The 23,712-nt window shown below is 48.4% G+C and overlaps 1 protein-coding gene across 29 annotated transcripts in view; it reads right to left on the bottom strand.

The window, feature by feature from the left end:
- LOC102098165 (transcription factor 4) overlaps window positions 1-23,712 on the bottom strand; it is a 175,873-nt gene that overhangs the window by 109,744 nt on the left and 42,417 nt on the right. For 24 of the 29 annotated variants that reach the window (XM_065044565.1, XM_065044574.1, XM_065044567.1 and 21 more), the window contains 2 exons: window positions 13,256-13,317; window positions 10,838-10,934 (listed from right to left, as the gene is read on the bottom strand). The exons of the other annotated variants lie outside the window; for them this stretch is intronic. In XM_065044565.1, coding sequence (XP_064900637.1) covers window positions 10,838-10,934; window positions 13,256-13,317 — 159 coding nt within the window. The remainder of the gene's footprint in view (window positions 1-10,837; window positions 10,935-13,255; window positions 13,318-23,712) is intronic. 29 annotated transcript variants of the gene reach the window in all.

Below are 23,712 nucleotides of genomic sequence, written 5' to 3'. Positions count from 1 at the left end.
CTGCACAGGCGTTAAAACTGGCCTGAATTCCAAATATAAGCCCAAATCTAGGCCAGGGGTATATTTGGCAAATACAAATCCTTGCCAGATTTACACAGCTCTAATAATAAGGTGACAAGAACCGTGCACGGGATTACGGATGTGGCCTCGCTCGTCCCTTATAAAGTGCCAAAATAGTTTCCTTTGACTTTTATTCAACCTTTGCTCATGAATCTCAGACCATGAGCTTCAAGAACGTTAAAAACAAAAAAGAGAGAGAGAGACAAAAAGCTGTTTAGTATTTGGGTGCGTGTTTAAAGCGCTGTTCTCCATCGCCCCGTCAGGCAGCAGCACGAGCGCAGGGGACGTTCACCCGTGCAGGACACGGGACCTGCTCCTGGCTCCCCACGCATCCCGGCCCGGCCGTGGGGCACAACCTGCTTTCCTATTCACTGTGGGGCTCAGCACAGTTTCTCTCCTGTTCAACGCATGGGAGAAGGAGCAGGTTCACGTTACCCGCTCTCCTTCCTTATTCATCTCAGTTGCTGAATCAGAAAAGTCCTTTTTACATGTCTTCCTCCTTTCCTTCCCCTTCCCTTTTCCTTTCCCTTCCCCTTCCCTTTTCCTTCCCATTTTCCTTTCCTTTCCCCTTCCCTTTCTCCTTTCCTTTCCTTTCCTTTCCTTTCCTTTCCTTTCCTCTCCTTTCCTTTCCTTTCCTTTCCTTTCCTTTCCTTTCCTTTCCTTTCCTTTCCTTTCCTTTCCTTTCCTTTCCTTTCCTTTCCTTTCCTTTCCTTTCCTTTCCTTTCCTTTCCTTTCCTTTCCTTTCCTTTCCTTCCCTTCCCTTCCCTTCCCTTCCCTTCCCTTCCCTTCCCTTCCTCCTTTCCTCTTTCCTTTCCCCTTTCCTTTCCCTTCCCTTCCCTTCCCTCCCATCCCAGGGCAGGCCTGGGGCCAAGGCAGCGTTTCACAGCTCCTCTCTTTCAAGTGCAGCTCGCTCCCCTCACTTTTGTATCATCAGCAAACCTCATTACATGATGGAAGAAATATGTGGGCTCTTACGAGAGAACAAGTCTGGCTTCAAAGCCAAGTCCGTTCCCAACATGTTACAGGTGTGCGCCACATGAGCAGGCACCGAAATGGCAACTGCTGGGGCTGTGATGACAGCTCCATATAACGTGATCAAAACCATTTCACATGTAAAAAAAAAAAAAAGGGAAAAAAAATCAAAGTTGGACAAAGAATGGTTCCAAAGAGGGAAAGCCCGTCAAACAAAGGGTCGGCTAGTGAAACCATGGAGTTAAACAGCAAAAATGTTGCTTACGGGCATGGAGAGCTGATTTTTGCATCAAGAGCAGAAGGGAAAGCGCCTCTGTAACAAAGGCATCCTCAGTGAGCCCCCCAACTCCACCGCACCCGTGGAACCTGCACGTGCTCGGCAGAGAAGAGGCAAATGTGACGTGTGACCTCTCCCCATGGCCCTTCATGCCTTGAGAGCTCTTGGGCTCCTGCAGCCTCCATCAGTGGAAATCAAGGACTACGTGGAGTGCATTCGGGACCTGGACCCAGTGAGCAATAAGGATGTGTCAGGAGGGTGGCGCGGAGCTCTAGGAACTCCAACACGGCCAAGTCGAGGGCTGCAGGTGATAAGCTCAGACTCTGGTTAGGTCTGGATGCTCCCATCCCCAAAACAGGGATTATGAGAGAATTTATCACCCACTCAGAGATTCCTCTGCAACCCCTTGCATCCCAAGAGACGTAATTTCAGAGGCTGGCGCTGGAATAGAAGGCTGCTGAAGCCCCAACACGTTCCCATCATGATAAGCAGGCGAAGTATTATCTGAGTTACAGTGCACCCACCAGACATTTCACTTTGCCAGCAGAGGCTGCAAGAAGATCCTTAACAGGAAGGTCCAGCTAAACTTACCTGGAAGCTTCATGATCCATCAGGCTACCAAACACACTCCCATTTCCCAACTATCAGCCTTCATCACCTCGGATGCCACCAGGGAGGCCGGGCGGAGGTACCGGACGTGTGTCTCCTCAGGACGACAAAACCAAAGCACGTTTCCAGTGCGCGGGTCAAGGGGGAAGGTGGGATAGAGTACAAGAGCCTCCCTGCTGGAACCTTCGCCCCGCAGCTGCAGCCTCAGCAAACAGCGCGGCAGCTGCACTGGGGAAGAGGGCAGGACGGGAAAGGGCTGGGTCTGCTAAAGCTGCCCCAAGGATGGGAGAGAAACTGCTGCCCGCGGGAGCTGAATTTCCTTTGATCCAGATTCTATTTCCAAAGTATTGCAAGGTTTTTAAATAAAAGTGTTTTGCTGAATCAGCTTGGTATCCAAGTGTTCAAGATCTCCCCTGCAAGACGGGCAACCTAAGTTCAGTTTGCATTGTGGTTGTCACAATCCACCAAAAACCGGTAAGTTTTACTTGCTGTTCTTCTAACCTATATGATGAGGAAGAACACAAGGCTTGAGTCCACAGCCCTGCGACAGCTTAGCTCTGTGTTCAATATTCTGCCATTGCCTCCCTCCGTTTTCATGTTCAGTGGAAATGAAGCACCTCATTTTGCCTCCAGCTTCAGTGCTACCGCCACTCGCTGGGACATCATTCCTGCGACGGCGGCCAGACCTAACGAGCACGAGACACCAATGAATCCGGCCCGAGAAGAGGCATGAGAACCTCTGATATCAAATCTGTGAAAGCAAAAACAACTCTGAAGAAACATGAGACCCAAGGACCAGGCTGGCAGGACAACTGAGATGGAACTCCGTCATTACACTGAACGTTAAGTTCAGTTTATGAAAGTGTGAAGCTCAAGGACCAGGCTGGCAGGATGACTAAGATGGAACTCCATCATCACACCGAGCGTTAAGTTCAGTCCATGAAAGTGTGAAGCTCAAGGACCAGGCTGGCAGGACGACTAAGATGGAACTCTGTCAGTACAATGAACATGAAGTTCAGCCCATGAAAGTGTGAAGCTCACCCAAGTTCATTCACTGCAGACGGTGCCAGCAGGAGTTGGATTCTCCTAGATCATGAGGGGGCTCAGAAAAGCATCCGAACTTTGGATATCAGTGCTTTGTAGACCGAGGTCCAGAGTGGCCCAGTGTGAACTTGAACCCGAGGGTGGATGCAACAGCAAAACACAGGCACACAACCCTCGGTCCTGCCCACTCCTATACACCACGAAGACGGAAACATTGCAGGTGTGGGACCTGAAGCATCTGCCTTCCAATGTCAGCATGGGACCAGGCCATATCAGCCCTCCCGTCCGGTGAAGAGCGTGTTCATGCCGGCAGAACTGCAAGCCCTCCACGGTTTGCCCTGAGCAGGCAGGACGGAGCATCCCGCAGAAACCGGGTGCAAGCGCTCGCGCTCAGGTTTGTGCGCCTGTGAGGGTGCCCTCCAGGAACATGGTCTCCTGACCCAGCTGAGCTCCTCCCTACGCATGGACCAAATCCAGTCTCCTGTCCACACACAACGGTACATTTTGTGAAGACTGCAAAATACATTTTGGTTACTTCAAATTGTTCTAACATACTCAAAGCAGGGAACGTGTTGCTCGGTCCTTGCGGGACAGGGACACCAAGCTGCATGGAACCCCGTGCGCCCCGCGGTTCTCCCTGCCGAGCAACGGGGGGACTCGCTCGCTTCCTTGTGTCTTCCCCACAAACGTGAAATATTCCTCTCTCTTGTTTAAGAATTCTGTGATGGCTCCTCTACAGAGTTTAATCCGTCTACTGATGTTCTCACCCACTGTGTGAACACCCATTCTGGAATAATCCCTATTTCCTTCAATATTTCTTGACTCTCTCCTGGGAAATTTATATCCGATTCTGGCATCTGTTCCCCATCCTCTTTTGTGAACACTGAGGCGAAAAATCCATTTATTTTTTAGCAGTGTCTACATCATCTGTCAATAAATTACCCTTTCCATCTCTAAGAAGTCCTAAAACCTACTTTACTGACCTCCTCTTCTCTATGCATTGCAATAATCTGCCATGATTATTTATCTTAACCTCACGTACAATTGCTCCTTTCTCTCTCTTTGCTTTCAGACTATTATATTTTACACCAAACCTCGTTCCACACGTTCTCTGACCGTGATGTTTTCCAAGTTCAATTCTTGCCTTCTGAGAGTTAAAATTTAGGAAGGAAAAACATATCCTCTTAGAAGATGCGTTTGGAAAGAGCAAATTTGCTGGCAATGTGAGCCAGAATTGGGCATCTTCAGTTCTAGTGACACGTAAAAATGAAAATAGAAATAGTAGAAAGGATATGGATGTTTGGATATAGATATCATAATTAAAAGGTATTTAAACAACACATTAAAAATGCTTGTAACTCAATTCTTGCTGATCTGTTTACATAGCTTCCTCATCCAAGAATTAATCCAAACTGCTTTTTCCGAATAACTCACACACATATATATACACACACACAGACAATGTCGCTCTTTTTAATATTTGATTGTTGGCCTAATTTCTTCTTTATCACATTTAGTCAGCATGTTTGCTTCCCAGAATATCCCCCTGCATCGCTTCTCCTTCTGCGCTCTTTGTACGATTCCTCACAATATATGCTCACAATCACGTAGCAGAAGTCTGCGGACAGAGAAGTGTATCGGAGGGCTCTGATTTTACTTAAAAAGAAATAGAACGTAATTAAAGTACCGATGGTTCCTGTTAAATGCATGCTCCATATCTTTTTATTTCACGTGGTACGAGGATCAAAGCGCGGACGCGGGATCCCGTCAGCCCCGTACAGTGTGAGAACTGGTGCTGTCCTTAATTCAGACCATATGGCGAGATGTATCTATTGGCATGATGCTGGGGAGCGTGACTGTGCCCTCCTGTCATACCCTTTTTATCATTTTCTTCGGAACTGTTTTATATTTGATTTGGTATATTCTGCGCATCTGACTGAATGTGCTACGCACAGCAGCTGGGCCGGAGCTGTCCCGAGAGCTCTCAGAGACAGAATTAAACCTTTAACTACAAAGGGAAACACCTCTTTTTCCTCCAAGACTCCCCATTCTTCCTACAGAAGGCAACCATCGTTTTGTCTCCTGGACGTGTCCTTAGGTGCAGAGAAAAGCACCACAAGAACCCGCTGCAGCAAAGCCGAGGGCACTGTGGCTAAGCCGGGACTAAGGCTGGGACTAAGGCTCGGCCACCTCCGAGCCCTGACGGCTGCAGCTTTATCTATTTTTTGGTAGGAGAACACACCGAGACCCAACAAAATAAGTTCATCTTCTTTACCTAATGCCTCATTCGATCCAGTACCCCCGCACACTGTGTTCAGACTGAAGGTAGGAACGGGCTCCAACCGATTATCAATTATCCCGCTAACCCCGCATTGTTTTACACATTCTGTGCCTTAACTAGAGAGCAGAACAAACCCATTGTTTTTGCCTGTTTAACGGACCATGACCGGAGCAGCTATGTAAATGACCTAGTAATTCAACAAATTGGTTTTGTCTCCCGGATTTTCCCACATGTCCACGTTCCAGCTGCAACGCAAACCCAGCGCGCTCCCCAGCCGCCTACCTGGGGCTGGCTGCTCGCGACAACACAGGGATCGCGGCTGATTCGCACACCAAGGCCTTTTTGGTGGTGTTTTTCCAGGAAAAAATAAAAAAGCCTGTGAATGGTTTTCCTGGTGAGGTGAAATTTTCTAGAAATTGAATATTTTCCTCTCTGTAAATATTTTAAGGAAGTCACGTATAGGTTTCTCTTAATGCTCAAACAGGTGTGAGCTCCAGTTCCCTCCGCCACCAATATCAGCTCAGCTGGAGCAACAGCAGCAAATGGTTATCTGAAAGCCAGACCGAGTTCATCTCGGCAAAGGGCAGAAGCTCATTAACCATTAAAGCGCCGTCTGGATGTTACTTCACAAGCCCTTTCTGCATTACACGCCTGTGAAGCAGAAAAATGCGGCGGCTCGAGCAGACAAAACCGGGGCCTCCGAGTAATTAGCGCAGCTCCGCTCCCTCCGCTTTGCTGGGGAATGTGCTTTGGAGGGAACTGTCAGAATTGGGGATGATTAGCAAGGCCGCTCCCCTGGCTGCACAAACGGCGACTTGAGGCGATATTGTGCAAACTGACAATCTGTCCTGCAAATACACACCAAACACTGCTTTTTCACACGGCTTTAGTCTATGCCATGCTACGAAAAACACAACCGGCGCACAAAATAACTTATTAAAAATGCTTGGACTTGTTTAAGAACAAAATACAACGGAATGTAAACTTCACCGAAAACTATGTAGTACAAAATAATATTTCAATTCTTTGCTCGGTCTGCAGACGTTAATTGCCAGTCTACAGTTTCTATTTATACATCTGCTGCTTGTTCCCCAACTAAATGGAAATGTCCTTGTGATTGCTGTTCTCCAGGGCTGTCCAGAGGCTGGGGCTGGATGCTGCAGCTCAAACTGGCTGCAAAACCTGTTAACTCTTCATCGGGAGCTGTAACACATTTCTATCTACATTTCTATCTACATCTACCACATGCTGCTCGGCACCCATTTTTTTCTGCTGATTCTGTTCCTAGGCAAGGGGGATGAGAAAAGCAGCAGAGAAGACAGGAGCCGGTGTCTTGTACAAAGCATTTTTGAGCATCTTTCAAGGCCCCCGTTGATTGTAAATCCCGCTGTGGTTATCTCAGCAAGCTCAAGCACTACATCTGAGCTCCACGGGTCTCAGCCTTGACACCCGGCATAGTCCAACTGCTGCTCGGGGTTATCCAGAAGCACTTGGACTTTGTTGTGCAGAAACCGCTCAGAGTAATCCAGAAAAAAAGGCTGGAAGAAATCGTGCTGTTCCGGGCCAGGGGAGGGACGCGGAGCCTCCGCTGACGTACAACGCGGACACGTGTCCGTTAGAGAACAGAACAGACCTGTCTGAAATGAGTCGCTGTGTTTTAACTCGGCGCTTGACCTCACAACGTTCCAGGGGGCACTTTTATTCCCCAGCCAAGTGCCGTTTTGAAAGTTCGGAGCCGGTGAAAATGAGATATTTGGGTTGGTGAACCAATCCAGATTCGGCAAAACTACTCAAGAGGTGACTTTTCCTGGACTGAGGCTGCAAAGCCTGGCCCAGATCTGCCCCTGGGCGCTTGCGGGGGGGAGGAACGAGACGGGTTGGTGTGAGGGCGCAGGGTCCAGAGCCGCCCTGAGCCCAGGGGAGCCCAGGGGACTCCCGGCCGCGACCCGCGGGCGCTGTGCGGTGCAGCTGCCCAACGCGGCAGCGACAAGCGGAGCCCGGCATTCCCACTCCTCTGCTTTCTGGACCCTTTTAGTCGCTACAGTCAGATTTTGTGTTGTTAAACCTCACCTTAGATGATGCTACGGCTAGTCAGCGCAGATTCTTCCCGAAAAGATCCTTCAAAGCTCACCTTTGGCTGCTATTGAACAGAACTGCCCTGTTTCTTTCTGTGTGTCGCACAGAACTCCTTTTTCCACATATAATAGTTGTGTCTTTGTTTTCTATACAATGTAAGTCATCGGGCTCATCCAACTAACACCCTTTAAGACTAATACACTGCCCGGAGGAGGTTTGGGAAACGCTCATAGAGAAACACGCACACACGGGAAGGGGCGACCAAGCGGGCACCCCCATCACCCATATTCCCATTGCAACCGCAGCTCTGGGTGTCACCAAACCGAGAGGCCACCGAAGCCTTTCGCAGTTCAGATTTACAACCCAAAACCGCCGGCCGTTCTCTGACATGTCCCTTGTGGTCCCTCACGCACCTTCGCTCCTCCAGCTGCGCAACGCGACCCGGAGCCACCTGACACAACAGAGGTGGCGAAAGGGAATTAATGCTCCTATGTGCCAGACGCCAACTGAGAAAAGTCAAAAATGTGCCAGGATGAAATGTAATCTCGGTTCAGGAAATGTTGAAATCATTTCTGCAGAAGGTTAAAAAAATAATAATCAGGCTGAGTCAGATACACAGCATGGAAAATTTCAGCCCAAATGTTTATAGTTTAGCGATTGAAAGCAAGCCCTTATAATGCTGTGTTGGGTAAACTTCACTAATCTGCAAAAATTCCAGCTCTACTTGTAACAACAGTAACGGAATCAAAGCTGTATGGATTAAAAGGCACAGCAACATTCGTACGGAGACAAGGGCTATCGTAGCATTAAAAATAATAGGAACAATTGGCACGTGCACGGAGTATCCAAGGAACTCGGGATGTTTTCCAGGCAGGAATTCATCCCATCTCACAATATCCCTGCAAAATATCCAGCGAGCGTTCTTCAGAGAGATGAACCGAAGGCACAGCAAACAAACAGCACCTTCTTGGGAATAACAGTGCTGGGGGAAATCAGGACTGGGGACTCTCCAAAGGAGAAGGGAAGAGAGCCGGGGGGAACACTTACAGGAGCACTGCCTCAGCGACCCGCTCCCGCAGCCACCCGAGATGGACGCTCAGCGGCCCCGCGCCCTCGGAGAGGCACAACAGCACAAATTCAACACTGCCTTCCAGTATTGTAGAAACTTTTCCAGCAACATGTATAAAACCACCACTTTGAACACCAGAAATATGACATGGGGAGGGCAGGAGTACACAAACCGTGCCATAAAATAAGTGCTTTCCATCTTTTCTAGTCTCATTTTTACTGCATCCAACAAACTGGGTTAATCGGCTTTGTGGAGCCAGGGCAGGTTTTGTCCTCACCGTCCCCTCTGCTGGGACGGTGACCAAGGCGTTCACAGCTTCACCCTGTGCACCGCATTCAATTCGGGGGGGTCAGCGCACTTTGAAGCAACACAAACCTAAATATTCCTGGTAGGCAAAGCGAGGAGAGGAACTGAATTACAATGAACGAGCAGCTGTCACAATATGACCACAGTAACCAAATCAAAATATCAAGCGCTAACCCAGATGAGATTCAAAGGTCACCACATAAGCCAGCAGCTTTCTTCAGCAGCGCCCGCAACCTCGCTCTAATCCTTGCGGAGAAATGCTCCATTAAGCTACAGGAGGGTTAGCAGCGAGTTACTGTACGTTGTAAAGGGGTTTATGTACTAGCAAGAGATCCCAAGGAGAAGGTTGAGGAACATTCCCTAAGAGGGCAGCCGGCAACCGGAGAGGTGATGGGGAGCGATGCTGGATGCGCCGTATCCAGTGCAGCTACCTGCCCATGCACATTGCATCGCCGGGCATGTTCCAGTACACCCGTACAACACCAGCCCAAGTTGGATGATTGTCAAGCAGCTCTTTGGTTGTTACCAAGAGAAAAAGGAGCACGGAAAGGAAACAGTGCGATGTGCAGGTGTGTAACAGCAGTTTACGGGGACCTTCCCCGGGGGGCTGGATGACCTGCCAGGAGAAGGGACACCAGACGCACACGTGGGGAGCGGGATGGCGGAGCTGGTGCTCTGTGTCTGAGCAAACGGTGCTCGGCAGCGCTCACCACCACCACACAGCTCGAGTCTGAGCAAACGGTGCTCGGCAGCGCTCATCACCACCACACTCACATTCCTCCTACAATCGCCAGCACAGCCGCGACCGGCGCGGGGTGAGCTGCGTCCCTGCCCGGGCACACCTGGCACGAGCTGTTAGTCGCTCACGTACGCTGGCACACGCGCTGATCTGCGTAGGGACATCGCTGCCCACACTGCCGGCTGAAATTCCCAAACCTCGTTTAAACCCCCCCAAAATTCCAGGCCATTTGAGACGCTCCGGCCGGGGGACGGTGGCCAGAACCAACGGGACCTCCCGCAAACACCGGCGCTTCCAGGGTCCCTCATCAGGGTATGACACAGCTCAGCTCTTTAACTGGGCGCCTCCAAACGTGCTTCTATAGGGCAGCATTTCTGAAAGCAAGTGAAACCAGTATTTTCACTAAGGTTGGCAAAAACACCGGGAGTGGGGAAGGAGATGTGTGTGTAACCCCAAGCACAGAGGGTTCCGCACAGGCGGCAGAGGGTCCCGCACAGGCGGCAGAGGGTCCCGCACAGGTGGCACAGAGGGTCCGCACAGGCGGGGCAGAGGGTTCCGCACAGGCGGTACAGAGGGTCCGCACAGGTGGGGCAGAGGGTTCCGCACAGGCGGGGCAGAGGGTTCCGCACAGGCGGTACAGAGGGTTCCGCACAGGCGGTACAGAGGGTTCCGCACAGGCAGCACAGAGGGTTCCGCACAGGCAGCACAGAGGGTTCGGCACAGGCGGCAGAGGGTCCCGCACAGGCGGCAGAGGGTCCCGCACAGGCGGCAGAGGGTTCCGCAGGCTCTTTGCATGTTCCCCAGACCCCATGGCGTGACTTAAGAAGGGAGTGTTGAAATTTCCATGCTTTTTTTGGCTGATGTTAGACCCTCTAAAACTGCTGTAACCATGTTTTGTACGTGAATCCATACAAATGACTACAAGCTCCAACATCGCCCCGTATGTTGAACAACTCGCAAATATTTCCCAATATGAAAAGACAAGGCATATTTCAGGGACATATATAAGAGCTGAAGAATGATATATCGCAGTCGAGCCCCGTGTTTGTTTTGGCGCGCGTTCAACCCTTTAAAGCGAAGCGTTTGGTTAGTTCATTGACAACGGCAGAAGAAGGGTGTGATCTTGGCCGAGCATAAACATTACTAATATTTTTACATCATCTATTTACTTTAACCAAACTCATTCATCAAGCGTAATTAAAGAAAGTAGCTATCATTCACTTACAAATAATTACAGCCTCTCCGCGCGCTGCCGCCGCGTTTAAAAAGCCACCTTCCCACCCTTAGGCCGAGTACAATCAGCCCCAAAACGCGCACCAGGGATTCAAGCCCTCGGAATTCTCTTTCTGGGTCACTTATTCCCCTTTCAACAACGCGGCCACGTTAGGAAATGCGATTTCTTACTTTGTATTCTGGAATTGACAAAGGGAGGAGAGAGATTGTCGTGCGACCCGAGGTCTCTGCTCGCCATATGATCATAGTGAGTCCCATCGCCATAGTTCTGTTGACAAATTGGGAAAAAAAGACAATTTTACAAGTTGAAAAGGCATTTCACGAAACCTACAGGTCCCTACTTCCCTTCCCTTCCCTTCCCAGTGTGAAGTGGGCTATAAGAAACATCACTGCCTTGATCGTTTTCCCCTATTGATTCTGCTGGAAGCGATGTGTTCCGGAGCGGTTTTAAAGCTGTTTCAAATGTTTATTTCATTAGTACTTGATTTTGCTTTGCTGTGTGGATAATCCCGAATGGGTGACTGACACGAGGCGCCTCAAATTTGGTGCTGTAGCATCCAGCATAAAGCTCTTAGCGTCAAAGTCTTCCTGCCCTTAACGTGCAAGAAGAGCGAAGAAATACTCCTTTTCACGTTTTGCTTTTTAAATCTACTTTTATGTAGAAATTTGCTACATTCATGCACTGGCCTATAAAAAAATCAATCAGAAATTAAACTACAACTATTGGCCAAGGGCAGCAGTTCCGCAATGTTTTGTTTCTTCGGTTCGGAAGAACTCACGAGCAACTAATTCTCCCGACATGGAAATACCATCATCATTCTACAAGGCGGGAGGGAGAGCGAGGTCAGGCTGTGTGCAGCACAACTCTGCCACTCAATGCGCGCTCCTGATTGAAACTGCAGAATTCTTCCCGGGCTCGTGCTCTTTTCTTTATATCTCCAAACTTAATTGTGCGCTCACATTCAAGTTTTTGCATGCATAAATAATTGTGTGTGCAAATTTCGAATTGACTTTTCAAAACGTTTTTCCCTCGGAAGCAATACAAGTGTCAAGTTAAAAAAAAGGGATAAAAATACACGCGACAGATGCGAGCGGTAATGACGTAATGGATGCTAAGCAGCACGGAATAAGAAAAGGTGTCGGGCGGGGGACCCCCTGCGCTGACCCCCGTTGAAGACCCCCAGGGGAAGGACAGGGCAGGATGAACAGGGAGCCACGCTTCTCCTCTGCACTCGCTCCAGGGCATGGCGCTGCTCACCAGCCCCGATCCTTCACGTTAATTAGAAAACAATTAAAGAGCAATTTAAACAAACTGCTTAAATAAGGGCAGAAGTAAGAGCGAAGGCACTTTTTGCCCAGTGTTAAGTGTTCTTCATGCGTTTGCAGGGAGTAAACACAAGTAATCATCGTGGAGCTGAAGCACAAGGCGTGCCCAGCCGGGGAGGGGAGCCAGGATGCTCTGGTGTGGGAGCCAGGATGCTCTGGCCAGAGAGCCAGGATGCTCCGGTGTAGGAGCCGGGATGCTCTGGCTGAGGAGCTGGGATGCTCCGGTGTGGGAGCCGAGATGCCCCAGTGTGGGAGCCAGGATGCTCTGGTCAGGGAGCTGGGATGCTCTGACCATGGACCTGGGATGCGCCGGTGTGGGAGCTGGGATGCTCTGTTGTGGGAATCAGGATGCTCTGGTGTGGGAGCTGGGATGCTCTGGTGTGGGAATCGGGATGCTCCGGTGTGGGACCCAGGACGCTCCGATGTGGAAGCCGGGATGCTGCGGTGTGGGAATCGGGATGCTCCAGTGTGGGAATCGGGATGCCGTGGCCAGGGAGCCGGGCTGCAGGGGGGGCTCAGAGGACAGGGACAGGGCAGCCCCCACCGCACTGCTCGGCAGCGGCTCGGGCCGCACGGCACAGCTGCTCTGCTGGAAATAGCATTTCATCCCCACCGAAGTAACCGGCATCCCAGCCCGGAGGTGTCCAAAGAATGTGGAGAATCACTGAGAGCCGCAATCGAAATGACTGACTCCAGCTGTCTCGCAGAGCTCGGCAAGCGCCGCGCGTCGCCGCGCCGGAGCGGCTCCGTGTCTGCGTCCCCTGCGGGACCCACCGCACATGGGAGCGGAGGTGTGGGGGACAGCCCCAATGGCCCCTTCTCCAGCTTCACTGCCCAAATCTTGGCCCGTGGGGTGGCCGCGGAGCTCCCACGGGCAGAGGAGCTGCCCACAGCCTCTCCTGGGCTCTGCTGACACCGCGATCCCCGAACCCCTGCAAAGCCAACCGCGGGAAGGGAAGAGCGGGCACAACACCCTGCGGCACCCGCTGGCTCAGGGGTGGAGGTGCCTCACACAGCCCAGCAAGAAAAATGGTTAATTAATATTCTCGCCACCTGTTCGAGGTAGTGGAGCAGGTGCCAAATTCAATCACAGGATCAAGTTTGAATGTTGAGGAATTAAAAAAAAAGGCAATTTTAAAGACAGACTAGGGCTAACTTTGCATGCCCGTTTTTCTATGCAATCAGGTGTAAAACTCATATTTAAGATTGGAAATTTACATATGCAGGAAGTCTGGTTTGGGGAAAAAGATTAGATATACTTACCCTGGATGGACTAGGATGTCCTGTATTCCCCCAGGACCCTGAGCTAGTTCTGTCTTCTACATCTAGGGACAAAAAAGTTCTTTAGGCTTTATTGCAATAATTCTTTCCTTTTGTATAGGCACTTTTAAATTAATGTTTCAAATTAATCTCCTGTTGCCTTTAATTAAGAATCAGGCACAGGGCTACTACGATGGTAGTGGCTTCTGACCCACCGCTTAAATTAACTCATTTAAATTCACAGCAGAAATGAACCGGACCCTCAGGATCCTGAGGGCTGAGCAGCAAAGCGGCTCCAGCAGCGCCGTGTCTCAGCGCTCCACGCCGTGATGCTCTGGAGCAGCTACGGGCCCACCCGGATCTCCAGCACAAACCCAGCTCTTGTCAACAGGAAAAGCAAAGCCTGGCAAACCAGACGAAAGCTCGTGGTTCCCGTGAGGCGTGTTTGGGGGAAAGCAATGCTCCCCGCACCGCCTCCTTCAGGCTTCGGCTCCAGAACCAGCACCTCAGGCAAGAGAAAAGCCCATTCCTAAAGTGAAGCACAGAGATTTCTGTCCTGTTCCCTCTCATTTGACAGAAAATTCCTGGCAGCCGTGGGGTGGGAGACCCTCCAGCACCATTCTGGGTGGTTTGACCTGTCTTCCCCTCCGTCGCTAGACTGCAACACCACATTGTCCTCCCCGAAACCAGGTTGTGAAGCCATTCTGCACACGGACGCTCTCCACCTCTCACAGCTCCCAACGTTTCTTCGCTGATGCCACTGTTTTTATCGCCTTCCCCAAGTCTTTCCTTTGCTAAACGAGTTGGGAGTCTCCAAGAGTTTCCCCTTGGCTGAAAACTGAACGTACCAGCAGCCCAGCCAGGCACCCGCACCAGGTTTAACGGGAGCTGTGAATAATGCCACTGAAATCACAGTTCACTCCGCTCTTAATTCAAATAAATGAGATCACTCACGCTCAACATTAAGCACATCCTTTAGTACATTGGTGGACTGGGCCGGACTGCTTAAATGCACTACCTTTTTTTGCTTAGAGTATTTTAAATCTCAGGAAATGTGGTTGACATTGATCTGTAACAGCATTATTGCACGTTTCAGTGCGATTTTCCACCTCACTCCTGTGTACCCACTGGCATCCCAATGAAATAAGAATATTGCTCGCTTTTGCCATGCACAAACAGGAGCTTTCATTTAACTGGAGAAATATATATTTGGGGTCGGCAGGGGCTCCACGTGGCCCAGAATCCGACATGGCCATCGGCACTGGGAAATACGGTACTGGGACCAAGTCTGGTTGACTTCCAAAATATATTAAAACAAAATAAACCACACACACAAAAACAAAACAATAAACCCCACACATTTGTATAGTTTAATACTTTGCCCCGATTGCAATTCCTGTTATCTCAATAACAGATGAACGTGTTAATAGCACAAGGCACTCTTAGGTAAATATTTAATTAAGCTCCAGAAAAAAAGAAAGAAAATGTGTATCATTCACCTGACAGATCAGATCAAGCATTCTATTAGGTTAATTAGGCATACTTTTAAAAATCATTTGTGTTATGTAACAGGCAATTAACTGTGTAGAGCCCCCATCCACCGCCTGCTAAAAACCAGTGGCTATTACCCCCTGACTTTGATGGGCACAATCCCACCCTCGAGCATCCCGGGTTCCAAACTGCACCTCTATATAACAACCTTCAGTTATTAGTGTTTATAATGACCTTCAGTTATTAATGTACGTCTCTTTTACGAAGAGCCAGCTAATCCGAAGCAATAGCTGTTGTCAAGGCCCCTCGCCCTGCCCGTGGCCAGCGCGGGATGTCCGTGCCAACCAAGCTTTGCCGCCCGCTGTTCCGTACGTTAGGATTTATATGTTAAGAACGCAGGGCCGTGGTCTTGGGCACTCTAATGCGTCACCTACAATAGACTTCAGAGGCGTGTGCAAGCAGTGACCCTGCTCTTGGACACAGAGCCCAAGGATGAGCCGAGACTAAGCGGGGCGAAAGCCCAGCCTGGGAGGGGGAAGCACAGCTCAGCGGGATGGACTCGGCTTTTGGGGACGCATTGGCGAAGACAGACATTAAGGGTACCCAACACCATCCTGCACACCCAAGTATCCTACAGTGGGCAGAGACAGCAGTCTAACCTCACAGAGCAACTCTCTAACACTTGTCTACACTCCCAAATTTCTACCCGCCTCCAATTGGGCTGAAACTCCCACGTAATGCTCAGGTTCTTCCACCAGAGCAAAAAGTTCCGGACTCCGACCAGAAAAGGCCGAGCGATGGCTCTTGTGCCTTATCTTCGGGGGTCGCGTCTTAGCTTTCCACCAATTTTCTTTGTATTGAGACTTAAATGTGCAAACTACACTATATTACTCTGCAAAACATCAATGAGAAGGCTTAATTAAGTAACACTGACAGATAAATCCATTTCTTTCGCAGTAATCAAATCAAAGCAGGTTGACATAACACAGGAACTTAATACGGTTATTCCCTCGTAATTGGAAAAAGGCCCTTTACTTCTCATTAAAGCAATCTTCTGGGTATTGGCATAATAAGAAGGCTCAGGGCTTTAATACTGCCCTATAAAAGCCCCAAGATACAGACCCCTTAAGCAAACATGCCAGATTATCTAATTCCTCGATCACAGTGGAACATGTAGTTATTGTTTTAAACTACTAATTCTTTATCTCAGCTCCAGACAAAAAGAAGGAACTCGGTCTAAAGCAGGGAACACCAAGCCCTATAAAAACGCACGCTCTAGCGTTTTCCAACAACCCCACCATCTTCAGCTGGGAAATGGAGAGCTTAGCGAGATGAAAGATGTTCTCAGACATCAAGAGTTGCAAAGAGCGAATAAACCCCCCCCGTTTCATGGCTCGCGTGTGTTTTCTCGGCGGAAGCTGCGGTGCTGAGCAGATGGGCTCTTGTCTCTTCTCATATGGCTCACGCGGCTCCTCGTGGCGTGACCGGCGAGCCACCGACAGCCAAAAGCCACCGACTCCTGTCCCCTCCGACCAGCCCCACTCCAACCCGAGGGGAAGAGCCCGCACTAATTGCTACCTACCTCATCTCGCCCAGTTTACTAATAATTTAGCATGACAGATCTTGCGAGAACCTCTGTAAGCTCCTAAACCTAATTCCGGAAATTTATTATGTGCCCTGTAAATACCGCCACTTAGGTAATTAGGCCAGTGAAACCCTAATGACACCAAAGTCAATGCAAAATTCTCCAGTGACTTATTCTCAGAGCCTGGATTTATCCCAGAGTGCACAAACTCCAACACGTATGTAATTTTCTCCAGAATGTGGCTCCTGTAAATTAACCTCACTTCATCACGGGCATTAGAACGCGACATGACAAAAAGCAAATCATCACGGACAGATGTGGTCGGTTTTGCAGAATACAACTCATGTGCAATTAATACGGCGGGATTTGAACAGCATAACTAAAGCCTCACTCAGCATCTCGGACGTGCCACCTACAAGTAAAACTGGTGTTTGAGCACTTTAAGCAAAGGACCCGAGCAAAGCAAATGCAACTGAATCTAGAAAAGATGTTCAGTCTGCAGCGTGAGTTTGGCTGGACTCAGATCGGATGATCTCTGTTAATGGCCTGGGGAAATAAAGGCGGTAGTTCAGACACGCTGTGCGACTCTCAGCCAGCTCCTGCTTTATATAAGGGGCTTCGATGCAGAATCTGGAGGTGCCGTGTAAGGTGACGTGACCTTGGTCGCAATGCCCGGTGCCCTGAACTCCCTTTGGGGAAGTCCCATTCAACCACTTGAGGTGCTCCCAAACACACCTGACAATTCGAAAATTAGTCTGTTGGTTGGTTGTTTCTTCTGGAAAAACACACAAACCCGGAAAACAGAACAAAAACCACCACCCCCCCCCACACACACAAACCCCCACCACCCAACAAGCAACACCAGGCTCCTCTTTGCCGGAGTCGTCCAAACAAATGCTTGGGAAATCATCCAAGCCTGTTGCAATAACACAGGGCGATAAACTAGATGACTCTGGAATATGACCACCTCCAATAATGAAAACGGGCACATACGTGAAATCCTAAAATCACATGCTAGGAAATTACACTCTCATGCTTCACTCTGGTAAATGGTAACATGGGTATTGCTGCCGTTTTGCTCCTAGAAAGGCAGTTGGGTAAATAAAAAATAATCTTTAAAAAAGCTTCTGGTTCTCAGCACCGTTCTGAGCAGCATCTTGAGCAGTTTGATGAGAAAATCCTCCCCCAAGCTTTGCACAAAACCCAGAGCACACTCCCAAGCTCTGGCCAAACCAGCACACTCACCCAAGTCAATAGAGACGCATATACATATATGTATATATATTGTTTTCATCAGGTAAACCTCCTCGTTATGGAGAGACGGGTGAAATTCTTCTGCGGGAGTTTTCCATTTAATTGGGACTAAAGCGTCATCTCTGGTGTTTGTGTTCCCTTGGTTGAGAATAACCACGATTTCACATTTAACACGGCAATGTTGGGAGAAGCGGCGCAATGGCCATCACGGCGCTGAACAAGTGTAGTAATGGTGGCGCTGAGCAAGCAGCCCGCACCGGGAAATCTGCCCTTTCTCTGCCCGCTCCACCGCAAGAAATACACAACCACGGGCCTTTCGTTTCTTGTTAACACAGTGCTAGGCTGGATTCTTGTAAAGGATCTGCATAAACCACATATCAAGCCAATAATTCTTGAAGAACAGTCATTTCATGTGCGTAATTGCAAAATAATATTTACTGATATAATGATTTGTCTTTGTGGCTCTGAAATAGAACTGCGTTGCTCTAAGTCCAAAATAACATAACAAACTTGGAAAATATTTTAACATACAGGAGCATAAAAATACTTAAATTGATGACATTTTCAGATTTGAATTTTATCTTCAAGGAAAAAAGAGCAAGTAGTTAATTAACCAATGAAGGTAAGTTTCTGTGGGATTTAACAGCCAAAATATCCTCAAACGAGAAAGAAAAGGACCGAGATCTCTACGTGAAACAGACTTTTGCACACACGCCAGCATCTCTCATTGGATCTCCTGTTGGGTCCAAAGTGCGAAGGATGGGGACAATGCCGGGCTCTGATTGTGATTATCACACTCAGACAAGCACAAGAACCAGGAACTCGGGCACTGCGGTTTCCCTTGGAGCTCCAAGGCACCTTAGGAACGGTCCAGCCGATCCTGCTCACACAGACCGAGTTCAACACACCCGCTCTGGGGACTGATGTCTTTTCTGCTCTTTGCTTTTTCAAAAGAATTTCATGTTTTTTAAGAACTATGTTTTTTAAGAACTAAATAAAAAGCGAGCTCAACGAGAAAGGACAAAATCCAGAAGAAGGATAAAAGAGCAGCAGATCAAGGGAAGAACGAGCCGGTCAGCTGAAGGGCTGGCGTATTTAAATGCACACCCACTGATGTAAGATGTTTGAAGATTTTGCTCTAAATGTCATATGGTAAGAAGGCACTGGAGAGGGAGGTGCTGTGGAAGAAGGGCAGCTGAAGGTGAGCAAGCAGAGAAGGAGCCAGGAGATGGGGATGGGGCCGACGGCACAGACTGGGATGGGGCAGGGACACCAGGGATGGAAACCGCGACCTGAGACAGAAGACAAGATGGGGATGAGAGAGATGGAAGACATGGAAGATGATGAGAGAGGTGGAAGATGATGAGAGAGGTAGGAGACAATGAGAGAGATGGGAAATGATGAGAGAGATGGGGAACAAGACGGGGACCGATGAGGAGGGACGCGGTCCAGCCCACGGGGCGGAAGAACCCACACCGCGTCAACCCACAATCAACAGACCAACCACGAGTCCATTGGCCTTTCCCCAAGAGCCGTGTGGAGAAAGCACGGGTTCAAAATGGGGAATTCCTATTACTTCTTTGAGAAACAATTTCCTATTGGTTTGCTCAAGGGATTAGATGCAGAGCTTTAGGTGTTTTTCAGACCAGCTGCCAGATATATGCAATGCACTTCAATGGCTGCCGTTAAAGCCACACATAATTGGAAAATTCGTTTGAATCAGACGATCATTTTACTTTCTGCCTGAATTTCCAAGGTCTGTACAAATACCCACGGATGGTCGCCACTCGACAGCATTTGACATAAACCACCAACAATGTCAACAAATCTAAACGGTTCTCCATCTCGATATTGCTAACAAAGGATCGCACTGTCCGGCCGCGGGTGAGGGCACAGACCCTCACATTGTCTCCAGGGTGTTACACAAGCTCTTCTCCAGCACACACACGGCACGGAGGCCGTGCCTGGATTGCACATGACTTTCACACATCCACTCCATCTGCCCAGCTCCGGCATTTAACCCGTTTCTAGCAGATCTGCTGGAAATACAAGCAGATAGTGAGAAAAAGTCTATGTTCTAGTTATATTGTCCTTTCCTGCTTATCGGGTTGATTCTGTTCTGGTTTTGGATAGTTGGGGGCAGGGAGTGCTGTGGGAAAAGGGTTTCCTGAGGAAAATGGCTCTTTTATTTACTTTAACATGAGAGAAGATGAAGTTTAGTAGGAAAGCGTCTGCTTCTCAGGACTCTTTGAGTTACAAAATGAACATGGTTTATAAACGGTGGTTATCTAATTAATTTACTGTATATTCATATATAGTCTATAGTAAAGTACTTCATTTTTACTTGAACCCAACAACCTAGAGCACTCCAGAGTTATAATTAACCACACTTGCTCCAGGCAAAGTGCGTATGTTCTACACCATGACCTAAAAATATATAAGGGTAGATTTGCTTAAGCTCTCCTTGTGTAACACTTTATGAAGGTCTCGGTACGAGGCAAATGGACGTTTCAGTTTCAAACGAGTCACCAAAGGCGATGGTGGAAACCTGGATGAGAAGCGACCTACGGCCAGGCCGCTTGTGATGGGACGGCCAACCAGGAGACAATGGTGGGCTTGTCTTCTCTTACAAACGACAATGACCTCAATGATTCACTGCACGGCACCCCAAGCTTCTCTGCACAGACACTCGGACACTCATCTCAGCTATGGAGCACCCGGAGCCAAAGGTCACCTTATTTAACACTTTGTTATTTGAGCTTCTAAATAAATACATTTTCCAATGGGTTTTTTTGCACCGGAAAATTTTTGCCATGAAGTATTAATCCTAAGGTTTGTGTCTTCAGTACGAACTCCCTGCACAAGGATCCCAAATCTTTTTGGGAAGGCAGAAACACCAAGAGAAATGAGAGCAAAGAGCACGTTGAGTCCCCATCCCTGGAGGTTGACCAGGAGGCTCTCGGGGACAAGGCTGGGCTATGGTTGGACTCCATCATCCTAAAGGTCTTGTCCAACCCAAATCATTCTGGGAGTGCCCAGCAGCTCCTCACTCTTTCCTCCTTTTTTCCTGCAGCTTATGGATGGATCGGATTTAACTCTTAATTAACAGAAATAATATACGAGGAGTTTGACTTACAAGAAGCACCCCTCTCACAAACTGCTAAAATAAGCTGAATAATGGTATGAAGCAGCATTTAATAATTTGCTCCCCAGTCCCACAGCGTTAGTAATCTCATTAAGAGCTGGCGGCAGCGCTGCGATATATCACAGCAATCTGGGGAGGGCACCGCGCTCCACGGGCGAGCAAAGAACAACCAGGTTACGCTCTGCTCCTCTGCCGTAAGGAGATTATCGCATGGAATAAGCCAGCCCAGGAACTCAGAGCATCATATAGACAACAGCACCTTCAGCACAATACTTACCCTCATAAAAAGCTATCTGCCCTGATCCAAAAAGAAAAAAATACCAAGAAATGTGTTCTTCAACTTGATGCCGGCAACTTAACCACACAACGTTAAATGTAAATACAGAAGAGACCCAACGCCTCCAGCAGAAACCAGGGGAAGAAGCGGGAAGACGAGCATTTTCAAAATGAGGTAATAAGTTTAAGTGCTGAAATAGCTCATTAAAAACTTAATCCAGGAACGTCTATAAACACTAGGGTCCCGGCACCTAAACAGAGCTGAACCAGGAGGGCCCAGCGTGGAGCTGGAGAGGGCACCGGCACCACGAACACGGAACCCTGCAGGCTGGGCTGACAAACCATCACCATTATAAAACAAAGTTGGTATTTGTTTTCACTCGCATGCAGTTGTGCGTTGAGCCCCCACTCCTGCAGCAGCAGCCCTGCCCCGTGACAAAAAAATCAAGCATTACAAAAATGCAGACTTTATTTTCCACTTAGGAGCAGGAAATGAGTTCAGTGATGGGCTCGTTCCCTTTGAACGGGGAGCGCATCTGCTGGAGCTGTTCCTGTCTACACTGCGCTGTTCTCTAAACCAGATTCGCTGCAGACCACAGCAGCAGCTGCTTCTGGGCCTCTCCGGCCACCACACGACTGGTGCGTTCCCAATATTTATGCTTCTTGGAAACACAAGGATTAGTGGGGAATGTGCAACTGGAAAAAACTGAGGTAAAAAAGCGAAAAAGAAAACAAGAGCCCAAAGCCAACCTGCGCAAATCCAGTTCATCCCGTCCCAGATGATACCCAGTGCAGGGAATAACAGCTCCTGTCCTGATTGCAAACCATGCGCAGCTGCTGAAAGGGAACGCAAACTAAACAGAAGAAAAACAGCTAATGAAACTAAAGGACATTTCCTGCTAAACTTGTAATCTTGGGAGAACAGCGCTTTAATTTAAGCCTATTTTAAAATGACTTCATCTATATGAAAATTACATTAAAACTGCCCTAGATGTATTTGCATTTAAAGCGTATTACGACAGCCCTTAGCAAACAGTTTCTATTTACCGGACACTTGCTGTCGTAAGACAATCCATATGTTTCTGGGCAGAGAGTATCAACTGACAAGGGAAAAAATCTACTAGAAATCCATTCTAGAGAAGTTCTAAGTGATCTATTCCAGCTGAATTTAGGAGGGAGAAAGCGCCTGGGGCAGCCCAGCTGTGTCATCAATGCCCCAAATTTCCCATTTGGGTTGCAATTCTGCAATTCTCCACAACCCCAAAACCCTATGATTTGTGAGCCCCAATTATTTCAGTGTGACGGCTAAAAGAGCTCCTCAATACAATGCCATATTAAAACGCCTGTTCATTCTCATAGTTACACGTAGGCATTTAGCAAAGCGCACCTTCGGCAGCTCGAGCTCTGCTCAAACCACCCATAAAGCATTATTGAGAGATCACTGCCACATGAATGCGCTGAGGGTGCCAAAGGACAATGTGTCCACGCTCAACACTCTCCTGAGATTATTTGTAATATTATAATGCCACTAAACCCAGAAATCTCAATTTTTCTCCCCAAATTCATATTTCTAAACTTTCCATGAATGTTTTTTAGGCTTCCCTTGACCCACCTGTTCTGAAGCCGCTCAAGCCACAGAGATCCAGTAAGATTTGCTAATAAAACAGGTTTCAAGCACTCAACTCAAAGAAGATGGAACAAAAGCATTGCAACGTTGGTCAAGAACATTCTTTCCTATCTTTTATCTGATATCTTAATGTATATTGTACATAGAAAGTATTAAATATCAGGACATCCACAAAAGTGGATGTTTAAAGGCTTTAAACACCAGTCCCGTGATGCGAGAGCCGCATTTTAGGCGTTTCCTGCACCGTCAGAACACGTGGGGTCAGTTCTAAGGCAATATGTGCTCACCAGCACGTCCCCCAGTTCAACTGGAATGCTTGGCTAATGGAAAACAAAATGCACCTGCAACCATATGCCCTCTTAAAGAAAGGATAAATAAGTATGTATATATACACATTTATCAACTGAGCATGTTTCAGGAGAAAAAAAAGAAAAGATGAGCAAATGACTACATGTCATGGCTTTTTCACCACTTGATATTTACCTAAGGAAAAGGCTATTTCTCTTCAACGATGCCACAAACTACTGATGGTGTATTGGGATCTGGGCATTAGGTAGCAAAAGTAAATGTTTTCTTCTTATTCCAAGCTGTGTAAAATCAAGTGCGTATTCCACCCTGGATTTTGCTCGGGTTCTTTGGACAGGAAACTTCCCCCACGACACCCAAAAATGAACATAACGCACTGGAAACATCCAGACAGGGAACAGCACAACAGGTTATGATGACAACTGAATTGTGACGCTTCGAGCGTCTCTTGACTAATTCTGCATTGTAATAGAAAAGCTTTAAAAAACAGAGAGGATGACATCCACATGAACGCCAAATTAATTCATTATGATCAGTGCTACCACAACGAACGCCAAATTAACTCGTCACCGTAGGACACACAAAGCCCTGCCCACGCGTTATATGGGCTGACGGAAAAGAACAGGACGCCTGTGCTCGGCAGATACAGGAACGCACGACCCTCCCTGCACATGGTGTCCGTCCGTCCATCCATCCATCCATCCATCCATGCTGGGCACATTGTCCTGGACTTAACCACCATGGGCTGCCCTCCTCTGCCCATCAAACCTCCTTGA

Source organism: Columba livia, chromosome W (genome assembly GCF_036013475.1).
Source record: "Columba livia isolate bColLiv1 breed racing homer chromosome W, bColLiv1.pat.W.v2, whole genome shotgun sequence".
Classification (NCBI taxonomy): domain Eukaryota; kingdom Metazoa; phylum Chordata; class Aves; order Columbiformes; family Columbidae; genus Columba; species Columba livia.
Note: the sequence above shows the minus strand (reverse complement) of the source record. Positions and strands in the feature narration are given on the sequence as shown.